At 40.2% G+C, this 15,015-nt stretch overlaps 1 protein-coding gene across 1 annotated transcript; it reads left to right on the top strand.

The window, feature by feature from the left end:
* The first annotated feature begins 67 nt into the window (after positions 1 to 67).
* Positions 68 to 14,910, top strand: si:dkey-222f2.1 (intermediate filament protein ON3). Its single transcript, XM_049576520.1, has 10 exons — positions 68 to 848; positions 5,710 to 5,918; positions 5,992 to 6,052; positions 7,799 to 7,894; positions 9,164 to 9,328; positions 9,952 to 10,077; positions 10,176 to 10,319; positions 10,802 to 10,878; positions 10,967 to 11,013; positions 12,768 to 14,910. Exons 1-10 carry the CDS (start codon positions 537 to 539, stop codon positions 12,872 to 12,874), a joined length of 1,344 nt encoding a protein of 447 aa, XP_049432477.1. The 5' UTR covers positions 68 to 536; the 3' UTR covers positions 12,875 to 14,910.
* The last annotated feature ends 105 nt before the right edge of the window (positions 14,911 to 15,015 follow it).

Genomic DNA, 15,015 nt, shown 5'->3' with positions numbered 1-15,015 from the left:
ATATTTGAGGGTAAATAGGGACCCCTTTCTGGCTTTGTAGCATAAACACACCCTCTGGCACCTATTTGAAGAAAGAAAAAAAAAAAGAATGCAAACTTATTTACATTTTCCCTAAAAGTCAGAAACACTGGATATCTGACACCACATCTCTCTGGTGCTCCAGTTTCTCCTCCTCCTCTGTCTCCACCCTGGGGAGGTTTAAAATGCCATGAGACACCTGAGACACCTCGCTGTGGTCTGACATCTTATACTCACCTGGTTTGCCTCTCTTTGCAGTCGCTCAGTCGTTCTCTGCTCAGCCTGTTCTCTGCACGTCTTGCATCTTCTTATTAACCTGCATTTCACTGTAAACAATTTCTTCTTCTGCTCTTGTTTTACTAATCTCTTCCAAGTCTCTTCTTCTCCTAGCTGCCTGTTTTCCATTTAATCTATCTCAGTCCTTCCACCACCTGCTCCTCTGCTTCCTTCAACCATTCTCCATCTTTTTGTCTCTCTCTACCTTCTTCTCTGCATCCCACCACACCTCTGTCTCCACCATGAGTCTGAGTCGTACCAAGCGAATCAGCTCCAGTAGCTCCGTCCGGACCAGCAGTGGGTCAAGGAGGCTGAGTGGTTTCGGTCCTGGTCAGGGGGGTTTCAGCGGCATCTCCCTGAGCAGCAGCTCTCTCTACACGAGTGCCAACGGGCACCACCACGGCCTCGGTGCCCCGCTGGCCTCCCTGTCGGTCAACAAGAGCCTGCTGGCCCCCCTCAACCTGGAGATCGACCCGAGCCTGTCCATGTGCCGAGCCCACGAAAAGGAGCAGATCAAGAGCCTCAACAACCGCTTTGCAAGCTTCATTGATAAGGTAAAAAGACGAGAGCTTAAACAGCAGGTCAGTTCATCACTGGTGGAAAGTAACATTACCTGATTTGAGTATCTCCATTTTCTGCTTCAAGTATAAAATGTATTTGTTAATTACACAAAATACAATCAGCAAATAAATTATGTTGAATTACTATAGATTACAATCAAATTTGATTGAGCTCCTGGGGAAATTCACCAACCACCCAGCAGTATGAAGTAATTAAAATGAGCTCCACCTTTACCAGCTGCAACATTTAAGTTATGAACGCATGAATGCATCCATAATTCTAATCCAATAATATCATACATAATATTCTGAAACTGGCCATTCTGTATAAAAGTACTCATTCGTCACAAATTATGACTCAACAAAAATGAAGGGAGGACTTGTACTTGCAACAGAGCATTTCTGCACTGTAATACTACTATTTTCAGATAAGAAAAACATCTCGACTAATTGATGTCTTTTTTTTTTTTCAAGCCAAAAAAGCTCAACATTCTCTGTTATCGGCATCTAAAATGTGAGGATTTGCTGCTTTTCCCTGACGTGTCATTGTAGATTAAATGCATCAGGATGTTAGATTGTTGGTTGGACCAAATAAGTGATTACAAGTAAAGTATAAGTAAACACTTTGTGGTTGTTAATTTGTTTCCTTTATTTTTGGACATTTTATAAACCATATAATTAATTATTTGATCTTGTTGTTTGCTTCAATTTGAAAATTGAATACACTGGACTTGCTCTAGGCTTTAAGCTCTTAAAAGAAGAAAAAAACAGACTCTTCCTCTCACAAATAAAAACTTGAACTCATGAGCAACAAAATGCATCCTCATTTAATCTCATACAGCCAGGTGGTTTTGCTGCTACAGCCTCTTTTGGTCTGGTGTATGACCTTATGGTGGCTAATGTTCAAAAACTTTATATACATATTTAATATATTTTAACGATAAAAAAAAATATAGAGATTGATTTTAGCCACTTTAATGGCTCAAGCGGACCTTAATGAAGGCCTCAAGGTCACAATGCCAACACAAGCCAAACTCGTATTTAAGAGCCTGAATGGTTGAGTAACTGCAGACATCAGGCCTGTAGTATAAGGGTAAAATACTGGGTGTTAAATGGGGAAGTGAATCTGTAGTAGTGTTGTTGAGGTTCCTGAAGAACACACATTTCTCACAGAAGGAGTGACCAGCCCTGTGATAAAGTCGGACATTGATACCGTACTTAGGGAACATCTCCGCTTTCTCACGGAGTCGGTAACACACTTTCACAATGGAGGCATTGTTGACATCTCACATCAGCAGAGATACACTTCGGGCGGATTGAGACAGAGTGCTGGACGAAGGTCCAAATATACAAATGTACAAAACTATTATCTACTTTTTAGCTTTTTGAGAGCTGATTTTTTTTCAATGTACCACAAAGAACTAAAACACTTGATATAGTATTGACCTATTAGGATAAAAAAAATCCTTTTGATTGTGAATCTCCCACAGTGTTAGTTGTTTAAAGCAGAACGCGCAGAATTTAAATGAATTTTAGTGTACAGAGAAAAAAAAAGATTACATGGTAATATTAGTAAAAAAAAAACAAAAAAACCCCAATATATAGTAAATTTGTGTTAGCATAAATGATATAAAATCACCTGGTAATATATTCTTTGAAAATATATATATATTTGTTTACTTCATTTTACTGCCCTCCATCTAAATTTCCTGAGGGAAATTCTTTTTTTGTTCTTTGTTATTGTTGTTTTGTTTTGGAGCAGCTAGAGATCCTAAAATAACAGTGGAGGTGTTAGATTTGTGTTAATCTCTGAGTTTACACCCAAAATGATTAAAATTAATTTGGAAATTTTAGTGTAAAATGCTCTCAAGGATGTTATCGTTTAAGTCAGAGTGCAAAAGTTCAGTAAGTGAGTAAGACTGTGTAGTAAGCAAAACAGTTTCAGTGTTCCAAGACAAAATATTGTGAAATTTCCCAGGAAGCACTTGAAAGCTTGTCTCCATCCTTCTCTGTAAGTGAGATGGTTGTTGTGACTCTCCAGCTAACAGGGGACTCACAAAAGGGTCCTTGTTTGCTCTTATCGTGGCCGTAGGAGCTCTGAGCTGCAGGAGAGGTGAGGTGACTTCAGTCTGGACTCCTCTGGGCTGATTTATTGATACACATTCAATCTTGGAATCTGATCATTGCAGCTACATCAGGACAATAATTTATTAAATTTTGGACATTGAGGCAGGAAGACCTCTTCTTCTGCTCATCAGAACAGCTAAAGGGCAAAGTCCAGTCAACTGACTGATAAACCAACCCTGCAATTACTGGTGTAATCCAACCCGACTGATCCCAACAGCACTGAAACATTAAAGAGCTGCTTCCCCTCATGCAGAGAAGTAATCAGCCTGATGCAACAGGTAGACAAAGTTTTATATGTTGCAGCATGATGACCCAGTTTAAATCTGAATGAGGATCAATGACCCACTGGGAAATATTATATTTATTGATGCTGGTTGTTGCAAAAATGAACCTGAACAGTGGATTAAAAGACAAAGACAAAATGCCTTAAAAAGAGCCAAAGATTCAGTGAATGCATCTGGGATTTAAACAGCCTTTTAAAACTTGAATCAGTGGTAATAGGCCACACTGGATATTTAAGCTATCCGTCCCATTTCCGTCCCATTGAGTTATTGTGTTGTAACCTGATGAATCGGGTCAGACACGGTGGGGTTGTGTCTCAGAGGGAGATTATTCTGCTCTGAACAGAACACTGGCTTTGTCTTGGAGGGAGGAGGTATAATGGGTGGTGGAGATACCCGGCCGCAGGCAGGAAACACGAGCCATGCAGGTACAGTCAGGTGTTGATGTTGAGATCGAGCTGCTTATCTGCTGGAATGATGCAGTTTCTTTAACCTCTGTTTACCCGAGGAAAGATGGTATTCAGTGAATGCAACTATGCATCCCAGTGACCAGAAGAAAACTTTGGCATTACATGTTTCTGCAAGCCACATATATGTTACATTTGCACGTTTTATATCATATCAGTGTTTCTAAAGTGACGTAGTATACAAGCTGATTCTGTCATCAGGTGGTGGAGGGTATGGCGGATGGTATTACACCTAGGCGGGAAGTCTGCCAAGCTGCAGACCACTGTGCGAGACCAACAAACGACAAAACCGGTTGTGATGTAATGACTCATCACTGTGTTTCCAGCAGCTTTTAGCACTGAATGTGGTAAACCGGTATTTTAAGCCAAAAGATGATCTTTTCTGAACCATAACCAAGTAGTTTTTGTGCCTAAACATAACCACAACATAGCAGAAATGTAAAGTTTCAACATATCTTCTACATAATAACATACAAATGTAACATATCTATGGTTTGCAGAAACATACAATGCCAAAATTTTTCTAGCGATTTGGTTAGCAGCTAACTAAGAGTGGTAGAATATTGTTAGACATGGTGGAATGTATTGTCATAGTTTGGTATTTTGAGAGACCTTAGAATCCTTCATACTTATTGGAGGTAAAGGACAATGATGAAGTTTCTGTCTCCCATGATAAATAGTAAGACCAATGGTAACACACATCATGCCTCCTCCCTGGTGGCATGATTGTACATGATTCTGACGTGAATCACACTGAAAGCAAAAGCCGAGCAAATACAATGTTACTTAAAGTTTTTGGTATTACGGTGTCCAAAGGTCTTCTCTACTGTCAGATTTGTGTTGTGATAAACCGATATATTCGAGTAAGGACAGCTTAGGCTCATCGATTTTGTTCCATTATTCATCAAAGTGAAGACTGACCAAAAGTTTTCCACATTGACATCTAATTTAATTGGTCCATAAAATGCCAGAAAATAGTGAAACATGTCCATCACAAATACACAGAACTAAAGATAACATCTTTGAATTGCTTGTTTTGTCCAACCAACTATCAAACCTCCAAAACAGTCAGTCTACTAGCAGAAAACACACACACACACACACACACAAAAAACTTTAACAGACTGGGATTTTTGCATTTAAATGTCCAGTGTGTAGGAGTTGGTGGTATCTAATGACAGAAATGGAATATAATATAGTAAGTATATTTTCTCTAGCTCCTCTAATGGCCACTTGAGGCTGACTCCAGAAGCAAGTCAATCCCCATCAGTCCCCATAGACACCCATGTTAAATCGCCCAACTTTACAGCAGAAATAAACATGTTTACAGCCTGTTCTAAAAACAGTTTTGGTCTCTATAGCTAATTTTAACATTTTAGCAGGCTTAACATTACGCATGATTATGGCGGGCCACTTTGAGTGACAGGCTGTCTACTACTCATAGTGTACTCCCCTTGCTCCTCCACAGCGTCAGCCTGTCACCCAAATATGTTCACTTCAGGCTCCAAAAAAAAAATCAAGATGGCGACAACCGAAATGCACGCCAATGTTTGACATGAGTTAGCCATGTTATTGCTACAATAGCCCAGAACAGACAAGCAAAATACTAAAGTTTTGCATTTTCATGTCAGCCACAGAAGTTCTCCTACACACTTGGCACACAGAAGAAGTTTTAGTTGGTTGCAGTTTGCAACTGTAACTGCTGGATGCCACAAGTCCTTCACACACAGTTGACAAAAAAAAAAAAAACTAGCCACTAAACTAACTTTCAGAAACAAACAGAGAAACTGTTTGCTAACAGATTAGGGAAAATAGCTCGAAGCGAAACAGCCATTATGGCCAAGTGGACAAATTTTGGTAATTTTATTTTAGTAAAAGTAAAATATGGTCATTTAATTAGGATGGAGAGCTGGCTAACAAACACAATAACCTCCAAAATGGCTGTCAGAAGATATTTATGGCATCACCTCCATCATTCAGGTACGTTACCTGGAGCAGCAGAACAAGATGCTTCAGACCAAAATGGATGTGATGCAGGGCCAGGTGGTGAGCCGGTCCAACGTGGAGCCCCTGTTCGAGGCCTACATGGCGGGTCTGAGGCGCCAGATGGACCTGGTCAACAATGACAAGACCAAACTGGACGGGGAGCTGAGGAACATGCAGGGCTTGGTGGAGGACTACAAACACAAGTAAGTAAAGTCACTGTGAGTTCTGTAATATCTCAGTATATGTTATTTCATTTTTGTCTCGCCTCTGTTACAGATACGAGGAAGAGATTAACAAGAGAAACAACCTGGAGAACGACTTTGTTATCCTGAAGAAGGTCAGCACGCACACACATTCATTCATACATCACAGGTGTGGTGGTAAGGTGAACCACTCTATTGTCCTCCTTTGCTCTCATCTCTACATTCCCACATGCATCAAAACCCACAAATGCTTTGGGAACTTTATCGTCAGCGTCACATGAGAACAACAGTCGGAGTCCATGTAAGACAGTCTGGAAATTTGCCAACCCAGGACTTAAAGGTCAGAAAATGATCATGACTGGAGTTTTATAAAAAAAAAAACAAAAAAAAAACAAACCCAAACTTTATTCACTATTTGTTTTTGTTTTTTAATCATGCTAGTTTATCCCCCGACTTTCTAACTATTGGATGGATTGCCGCAAAATTCGGTTTAGACATTTGTGTTCCCTACAGGACTTAATTATTTACTCTTCTACTCAAACATTTGCGAGACCAGCTTCACAATACTGCAGAGGGAAACCATACATTTGCAGAGTGGCCTTTGGGTTATTTTTTTCTTCCTGCAAACCAAAGTTGCTTTCACGATTTGATTGCATGACAGCTTAATTTGCTGTGCAGTGGCTCTGGTTGGCAGATCCAGAGCGATTCAAGATGAATGGGTGAATCACCCGGTCAAAGTTTTTGTTAAATAGCTTGAATCACAGGTAGATTTGCTTCTCTGGCTGTGCGAAAAGCCGCACTGAATGACATCTTATGACTGTATGCAGTCGTCCAGTTTTCCTTATTGAAAGTAAAAATTACCTTCAGACACATTTGAAGACATTATTTCATTTAACTGAAATCATAAACTTTAACAGGGTGCCCTTGTTACCTAAATCTTGGACAGGAGGCTATGCGTGGATGCAGGGTTCCAGTGTCAAAGTCCTGCACTTTGTACATCCAACAACCTCCTTGCATAGCCCACATAATATATGAATGTAGTGTTCCTTGACTTGACAGACACGTTGTCTCTGAACATCAATCCAGGTAGCAAATACGTTACCACAGCAACATCAATAACCAAGCAGTCAAGTAACATACAACTGTAATGTGACAGGGTTGTTGTCTGTGGAGGAAAAAGATTCACAGGACTTTACTGCTGCAGCTGTGAGATTAAAGATGTCTGTGAGCACATGCAATCGTTACACGGGTTTTCTTTAACAGTGGTTTTATCCTGGCAAAATGCATGACTCTGGGGATGGAGAAGTTGGCCCACCACCTTAGTCCAGATTAAAATATCTCAATAATTATTGGTTGGATTGTTTGAAATTTTGTACAGACAGGGGGCAGTAGTAGCTCAGTCCATAGGAACTTGGGGTCTGGAGGGTTATCGGTTCAAATCCCCGTACAGACCAAGCATGGAGCGTGGACTGGACTGAATCCCCAACTGCAGGATGCCTGTCCAAGGCAGCCCCCTCACTCTGACATCTCTCCATTTATTGTTTGTGCATGTGTGTGTATTTCGGGACACTTTGTAAATGACAACAGAGTGAAAAAATATTGAGTTTACCCTCAGTGATTAATAACGTATATCTTCTTCTTCATGGTTCTCAGAGGATGACTCCTACTGACCTTGTATATCTCTTCACTTTTCCTTAAGCGTCGCCACGAGGTTCACATTTTTGTGGTTTTGAGTGAACGAAACTATAAACCAACTATTGGATGGATTTCTATTAAATTTGGTTTAGACAGTCATGTTCCTCTCGGGATGAGCCGTAATAACGTTGGGCATCCTCTGACTTCGTCATTAATCTCTGTGTGGTTTTTGTTTCTGTGTTCAGGATGTAGACTCAGCCTACCTGGTAAAAGCCGACCTGGAGGATAAAGTGGGAGCTCTGACTGATGAAATCAACTTCCTGCGCAACGTCTATGAGGAGGTATTGAAACTTTTTAAGGCTTTAAAACAGTTAGAATGTGAAAAAGGTTCAGATTTATCAAATGTATTTGTCGTCTTCCTGTATTTCTCTCCAGTTATTTCCCTCCAGCTGTCACACTTTCCTTTCCATTGTTCTGCTTCCGTCTCATGACTCACTGGGGACTTAACATCAAACATTAACTGCCTCTGGAGGTTGTTTTTTTTATATCAGCTAAAGGAAATATTTTTTCTTTTGTTTTTGTTGTTGTTACTTATTGTCAGAGTTCTTGGAGCTGACCAAAAACACTTTAACAAAGGAAAAATGATTCGTATTATCCCCGAGAGAGCTTAATGCTCTGCAGCTCCAGAGAAACATGACATGTAACCTGGTGATGAGCTAAAAATATGTAATGAGTAGAAAAGCATGTGTTTGTTGTATTTTCATGTGTTTACCTAAATTCAACAAAGCTGTGATTAATGTGTGTACTTGATAACGGTTAGGAAAAGAGAATTTTTTGACTTAAATACCCGGTTTGGGAGCGCACGATCCCTGCTGGAAGTGCAGCAAACAGGAATGATTCTCTAAATCGCAACTGATTTTGTTGGCTGTTGGTCTCAAATAGAGATCTGCAGCCTGGCAGGTGTCTCGCCTAGGTGTAACGCCATCTACTATCCCCTTCAACTTCAGAGGACAAAGTCAGCTAATACACTAAGCTACTTTAGCAATGTTGATGACACGTACACATGTAACCTATCTGTAGTCTGCAGAAAAGCACAATTCCAACATTTTCTTCTGCTGACTGGACTCGAATTTGGTGCCTTGCCATATTTTAGCTTGAAGCAAACAGATTATCTTTGGGTTTTGCACTGTTGACTGTACAAAAAAAAAGAAGAGTCTGAGGATGGCACTTTGAAGTACGACGAATAAAAAATTAATGGCAAATTATAATGAAAACAATGCTTGACTGTGTAATGTCAAGATTATTGTTGACTGAGTTTCAGATGAATCTATCAGGACAAAAGTCATTTAGTAGTCTTTTTTTCCCTTTTTTCTCGTTGTTATGATGCAGTAACTTCTAACATGTGTCTGAAAAGTCAGACAACTACAATTGAACTGAAACAGTCACATCATAATCAACACATGAAAGACCCACACAACAATTTCCAATAAAAATCAAACTTAGATTTGAACAGCTCTGATCCTGTTCATCGAAAATGTAATTTATATTTGGCTCATTGCATGTGGACCTATGCTATTTGTGTCTCACTTCTGTTTTGTTTCCTGCACCAGGAGCTGCGTGAGCTGCAGGCCAGCATCAAAGACACCTCGGTGGTGGTGCAGATGGACAACAGCCGCAGCCTGAACATGGAGCAGATTGTAGCTGAGGTCAAAGCTCAGTACGAGGAGATCGCAGCCCGCAGCCGAGAGGAGGCCGAGGATTGGTACAAGAGCAAAGTAAGAAAAGAAGTGTGCAGAAAGCACAAGATAAGATGTCCAGCATCCATTGTAATCTGTTATATTAGCCTTCAGTGTGATCTGTAACAGAGACATTACACATTTGACCCACTGAATTCACATCTCTTAAGAAAAGAAGTGTTAAATTGTGACTTGAGAGTGAAATCCAAACTGTCTTATACAGACACACAAGCTGAACTAAGAAGATATTTGAGAGTGTCAGTAGTAGAGGAAGTATTCAGATCAGATTCAGGTCAGATATTCAGATTACGAGTTCAACATTTTACTTAGGTGTGGTAGTAGAATAGGAGTATTACTAACTATATGTGCTGCAAGTATCAAAAGTAAAAGTAGTCATTATGCAGAACTGCCAGTTTGATATTATTTTATTTGTGATGAATAAAATAATATCAAACTGGCAGTTCTGCAAGTTTTATATTATTTTATTTGTGATGAATAGGCAGTACTAAATGTATCAGTGTATCAGTGGCTCAGGAGGTAGATTGGTTGTCTACCAATCAGATGGTATATCATAGCTATAAATGTGTGAAGATCGGTCCAAGCTCGCTGTTCAATAAGACAAGGCAGTGATGCAGCTAATGTGAACCTCCCTCTGTCTGTAGTTTGACCAGATGTCGGTGCAGGCGAGTCAGTACGGAGACGAGCTCCGCATCGTGAAGGGAGAGGTGGCTGAGGTCAACCGACTGATCAGCCGGCTGCAGAGTGAGATCGAGGCTGTCAAAGCTCAGGTACACCTACAGGAAAGATGCAGCCCTTGTACAATGTCATTTTTTAGATGATTCTAAGTATAGCATGGATGATTTGTTGCCCGTGTCTCCTCACTCAGCGTGGCAGCCTGGAGAACCAGCTGGCTGAGGCCGAGGAGCGTGGAGAACTGGCTGTGAAAGAAGCCAAAGCCCGGACCAGAGACCTGGAGGACGCTCTGCAGAGGGCCAAGCAAGACATGGCCAGACAGCTCAGAGAGTATCAGGTGAGTGAGAGACATTCACTGCTTCTCAAAGTCAAGGGGGACGGGTCCTTCCAAGTCTGGTCCTACAGAGGCTAGGCACAACCCGGTGAACACACATTGGAACAGGCGAGAGAGCACCCAGGTGTGTGAAGAGGCCTCGCCTTTACTTCCGGCAAATCGTGCTCAAAGAGTTGTGAGTACTTAATGCCCACTGAGGATACAAGCATGCGTCCTTGAAAAGTCTCGGAAGTAAGGATTTGGTCCTTGATGAAATTTGAAGGATCCTTGACATTGGAGCAGTCCTTCAGTGGGATTTGATGACGTGAAATTCAGCCGTTTAAGGATCCTTCCTTGACTTTGAGACGCAACAACATACACAAAAGTTATATTGATCTGAGTCTGTTCTTGTTTCACACTTTGCACATCCTTGAGTCCTTTCCTTGCCGTCTGTCCTTGCATTTTAGTCACTTCCCCCTATATGATATTTTATTCTTCACCTGCAGGACCTGATGAACCTGAAACTGGCTCTGGACATTGAGATCGCCACCTACAGGAAGCTGCTGGAGGGAGAGGAGGACAGGTGAGAAGAGGAGAAGAATAATTGTGTCTGTGTGTCTCCTTTAATATAACACACCAACACACGCTCTCTGTCTCTTTTTCTTCTGCAGACTTGGACAACAGACCGTCCTCAACATCCAGTCCGTCTCCAGCTACAGTGAGTAACCAAAACCTCCACCATTAATAAGAAGGGTGTAGACATTTAAATGCCTGTCCATGAACAAGACCTCCACACTCTCACTGCAGTGATATGCAGGACAATCTCCTACTCATCTCAGTGACTGACATTTTTTGAAAACTTAAAATTAGATTTAAAGGAACAAAGTGTATGATTTAAGGAGATTTTAGCATCTTGAGCTGAAACTTGTCCAGGTTAGAATTCCTTCAGTTTTCATTGTTCAGGAGGTTTTTACCAGGAGCCGAATTATCCGCAGAGATCTCTTCCTCTCCAAAACAAACAGACCAGGTGATTAAAACACTGAATAAATGAGTTTCAGGTTACAAATCAGTATTTCTCCAATGGTGTTGGGCATGTTGCAGATGGGCTGCTAGCTCACCACCTGCTAATGCATGCTTAACTTATCTCTGATCCAGACGTTCAGGAAGTTTTTTCGGGGGACTGAATTATTCGTAGAGGTCTCCTCCTTTCCAAAACAAATAGACCTGATGATTTAAAGGCTAAAAACACTAAATAAAGCAGTTTTATGGAATAAATCAGTGTTTTTCCGATGCTCCCATCGCAGAAGGGCTGCTAAGTATGTTCACTGGTTTGGTTTGTCCTCTCTGGGCTACTGTAGAAACATAATGGCGCAACGTGGCAATCTCCGCAGACCCACTCCCTATATTTATATAAACGGCTCAATCTAAGGCAACAAAAACACTTATTTTCAGGTGATTAGCACTGTGATAGTCTGGCGGCCTGTCCAGTGTGTACACTGCCTCTTGCCCAGTGTCAGCTGGGATAAGCTCCAGCACACCCGTGACCTCTAACAGCATAAGCGGTCACTTAATTAATATATTCTATTCCATGTCTGCCAATACATCCCCCTATATTTTATACACTGGACCTTTAAACGCCTGTCCATGACAAAAGGCCCGTTTCCACTGAAGAAGTTCCTGGTACTATTTGGGGGGCAGGAACTTTACAGGGACATCCTCTCGCTCGGCCCTCTCAACTGCCATGTCTCCACTGAGAGAGCGGAGTAGGAGGACGGTTCCTGTAAAGTTACTGGGCTCTGAATTTGACGTAATCGTTGCGCGACCATTTTGACCGGGGTGACAAGGCTGAGTTTTAAAAATGCCGGCTATTCTGTTGACGTCACATCCCGCCTTGAGTATATCCAATCAGCACCAAGTAAACCCCAAGCCCCACCCAGGAGTTTTTCGGGGCCGTTCTGAGTACCTACTCTGAGGCAGGGACTTGTTTAGCCCCTGTAAAAGTTCCGGAACTCTGTCCTTCGGGGGTGGTTCCTGCGGTGGAGACACGCACCAGCGGCCCTGGCCCCGTAAAATTACCCCGAAGTTCCTGCAGTGGAAACGGGGCTTTTAAAGACCTCCACACTCTCGCTGCAGTGATATGCAGGATGGTCATCTTTTTAGTCCAATTTTTGATATTGCTTGACAACTTATAATTAGATTTAACTTTTTGTTTCTATGAAAATTTTGGGGTGTCACTGTGATCCACTCATGTAAGATGGATTCAACATAACTGCAGTGTCTGTGCTTCATATCTGGCTGGGGACTTTTGTTACTTTAGCCACTTATAATTTACTGACACACTACTCTGTATCTTTGTCTGACTTTATCTTTTTCTTTATATCTTTCTTTCTCTCTGTCTCCACCTACCTGTTTGACTTTTCTTTCTTGTTCACTGCCCTGCCTTTCTTTCTTTCTCTCTCTGTCTCTCTCCAGGTACTAAAAGTACTAATGGCTATCACAGTAACAGCTGCTCTCCTGCTCCAAAACTTCTGATAAAGACAACCGAGACCAGAGACAGCAGCCGATACAGCACTCACTGAGACGACACACAAGACATGCATGCAGTGGTGGAACTGAACTAAGTGTATTTACTCGATTACTGGACTTAAAAGGGAACATCACCTAAATGAATAATTCAAATATGTTAAAATTTTAATTTAAATATGTTAAAGTAAACCAGAGAAGGAAGTCTCAAACTTGCGATGTCATAATGGATAAAGTCTTGAGCTGCTCCAAAGACAAGGCATGGCAGCCTGATTTTAAGAACCCCCAAAATGTTTTTTTTGTTTTGTTTTTATACTCAAATGAGCTTTATTCTATTGTAGTTGTAGGAGCTAAGTCTACTACTTGCAGCTACTGAGATATTTAACCTGACCTGGCTGACACGCTTGCTTCAGTTGATGCCTCTGTTTCCTGACCTGCAGGCTCCAGTTGCAGAACAATCATCCTATTTATTCATACCAGCATGCAATTTCAGGCATGGTATCAAAGCAGGCAATTTCTTTATTTTCATCAAAAACTAAACACACAACTGTTGAGCATGTCGAGCAATCTTCCATCAAAAACTGACGTTACAACTGATGACATCACAAATTTGAGTTTTAGCACTCTAGTTTTTTGGATTTGGGAGAGAGCTCTTTTTAATTTACAAATATTTTTGGACAGTTTTAGACCGTAGGAATAACATGTATACATTTTTAAATAGACGCAGTTCCCCTTTAAGAAGAAATTTAAGGTACTTGTACTTTTCTTTTCATGCCACATTATACTTCTACTCCATTCCATTTTTACTTTTTACTGCACCACTGCAGCTTTAGTTACTAACAGATTAAGATTTTTGCAAACATTATCACGAGTTTATAAAATATGATACATACATTTGTCCACTAATCAAATAGTTGAGGTACAAAAAATGAACTATTTTGATGGTTGAAGTTAATAAGTTTGATATACATTAATCTTGTGAAAACATTTCATGGTTTTAGCTTTACAAATGTGCAGATTTTGCTGCTTTTTCTTTTAATAACATTATTAATTGTTGTGTGTTAGTAATAATATGGAGGACTGGACTGTTGGTTGGACAAAACAAGCATTGTAGGCAATCGTGACAGTATTTCTTATTATTTTCAGAATTTTTACAAACCAAACAATCAATCAATGAGTGGAGAAAGTAATCAGCAGATTAATTCATAATGAAAATAATCATTAGTTAACAGTTCAAAATGAGCTCCACCTCAACCAACTTCAACAGTAAAATCTTGCTTTGAATGCACGAGTCATAATAATATAATGATAACATATAGAATAGTTTATTTTTCTCCTGTTATTACTTACATTTACCCGATTATACTTACATACTTTTGCCTGAGTAACATTTCAATGCAGGACTTTTATGTGTATTGTGGTATCAGTACCTTTACGTGAAGATCTGAGCACTTCCTCCAACACTGCATGCATGTATCACTATACACACTCGTACACCCACAATAACCACGTGGATGCTTCACAAACACACATCTACAGTTTCATTATAATTTTCTAACTTGTTTCTAAATGTGTAAGGGTGCAGGTTAGTTACTAACTTTTACTTACTGTAGAAAAAAAGGAAAAATAAAATCATCTGTACATCTAAATATGGAAAAGTAATCACGGGGAATTGTTGTTTCTAATATAATTTAAACTATATAAAGATTTTAATGTGTTAACTGTAGTCAGTTGGGTCAATTGTATCTCAGACTTTAGTTGTACTTAGCAGCATGGGGTCTTTAACCCTCTTTGGTTCCTCACAAACACTGTAATAGACTGCTCTATTATTTGTCTATGCTAAATTGATGTGTGGTGAGATGATAAGAATATAAAAATACTGTAGTCTTGGAGATAATTGTTGGGGATATCCTGCTAGAGGTGTGATTAGATGTGCATTTTGTGTCCAACACAGAATATTGTTTCTTTAATTTGCCAGCTTAATGTGACTGTTTTTGACTCTAAAGATCAACATTTTCTTGATGCTATTATCAGATAAACTTGTACTCTTCATCTACATATGTGACCACTGGGTTTAAGTCTGTTTATTACTTTTCTGCTGTTGCTTTAACAAATAAAATAAAAAAGGAGGAAAAAGGGCTGTGGGGTGTGTTTTTTTTTCTTGCTTTGAAACTTAAAAATAAATATCTTTTGCTGT

The sequence above is a fragment of the Epinephelus fuscoguttatus genome, linkage group LG1, assembly GCF_011397635.1.
Source record: "Epinephelus fuscoguttatus linkage group LG1, E.fuscoguttatus.final_Chr_v1".
NCBI lineage: Eukaryota > Metazoa > Chordata > Actinopteri > Perciformes > Serranidae > Epinephelus > Epinephelus fuscoguttatus.
This window is presented reverse-complemented; position numbering and strand designations above follow the sequence as displayed.

Coding starts and splice junctions, on each gene's coding strand:
- si:dkey-222f2.1 (XM_049576520.1), top strand. CDS start 537: ATGAGTCTGAGTCGTACCAAGCGAATCAGCTCCAGTAGCTCCGTCCGG. Junction 849..5,709: donor TTGCAAGCTTCATTGATAAG/GTAAAAAGACGA, acceptor TCCATCATTCAG/GTACGTTACCTGGAGCAGCA. Junction 9,329..9,951: donor AGGATTGGTACAAGAGCAAA/GTAAGAAAAGAA, acceptor CTCTGTCTGTAG/TTTGACCAGATGTCGGTGCA.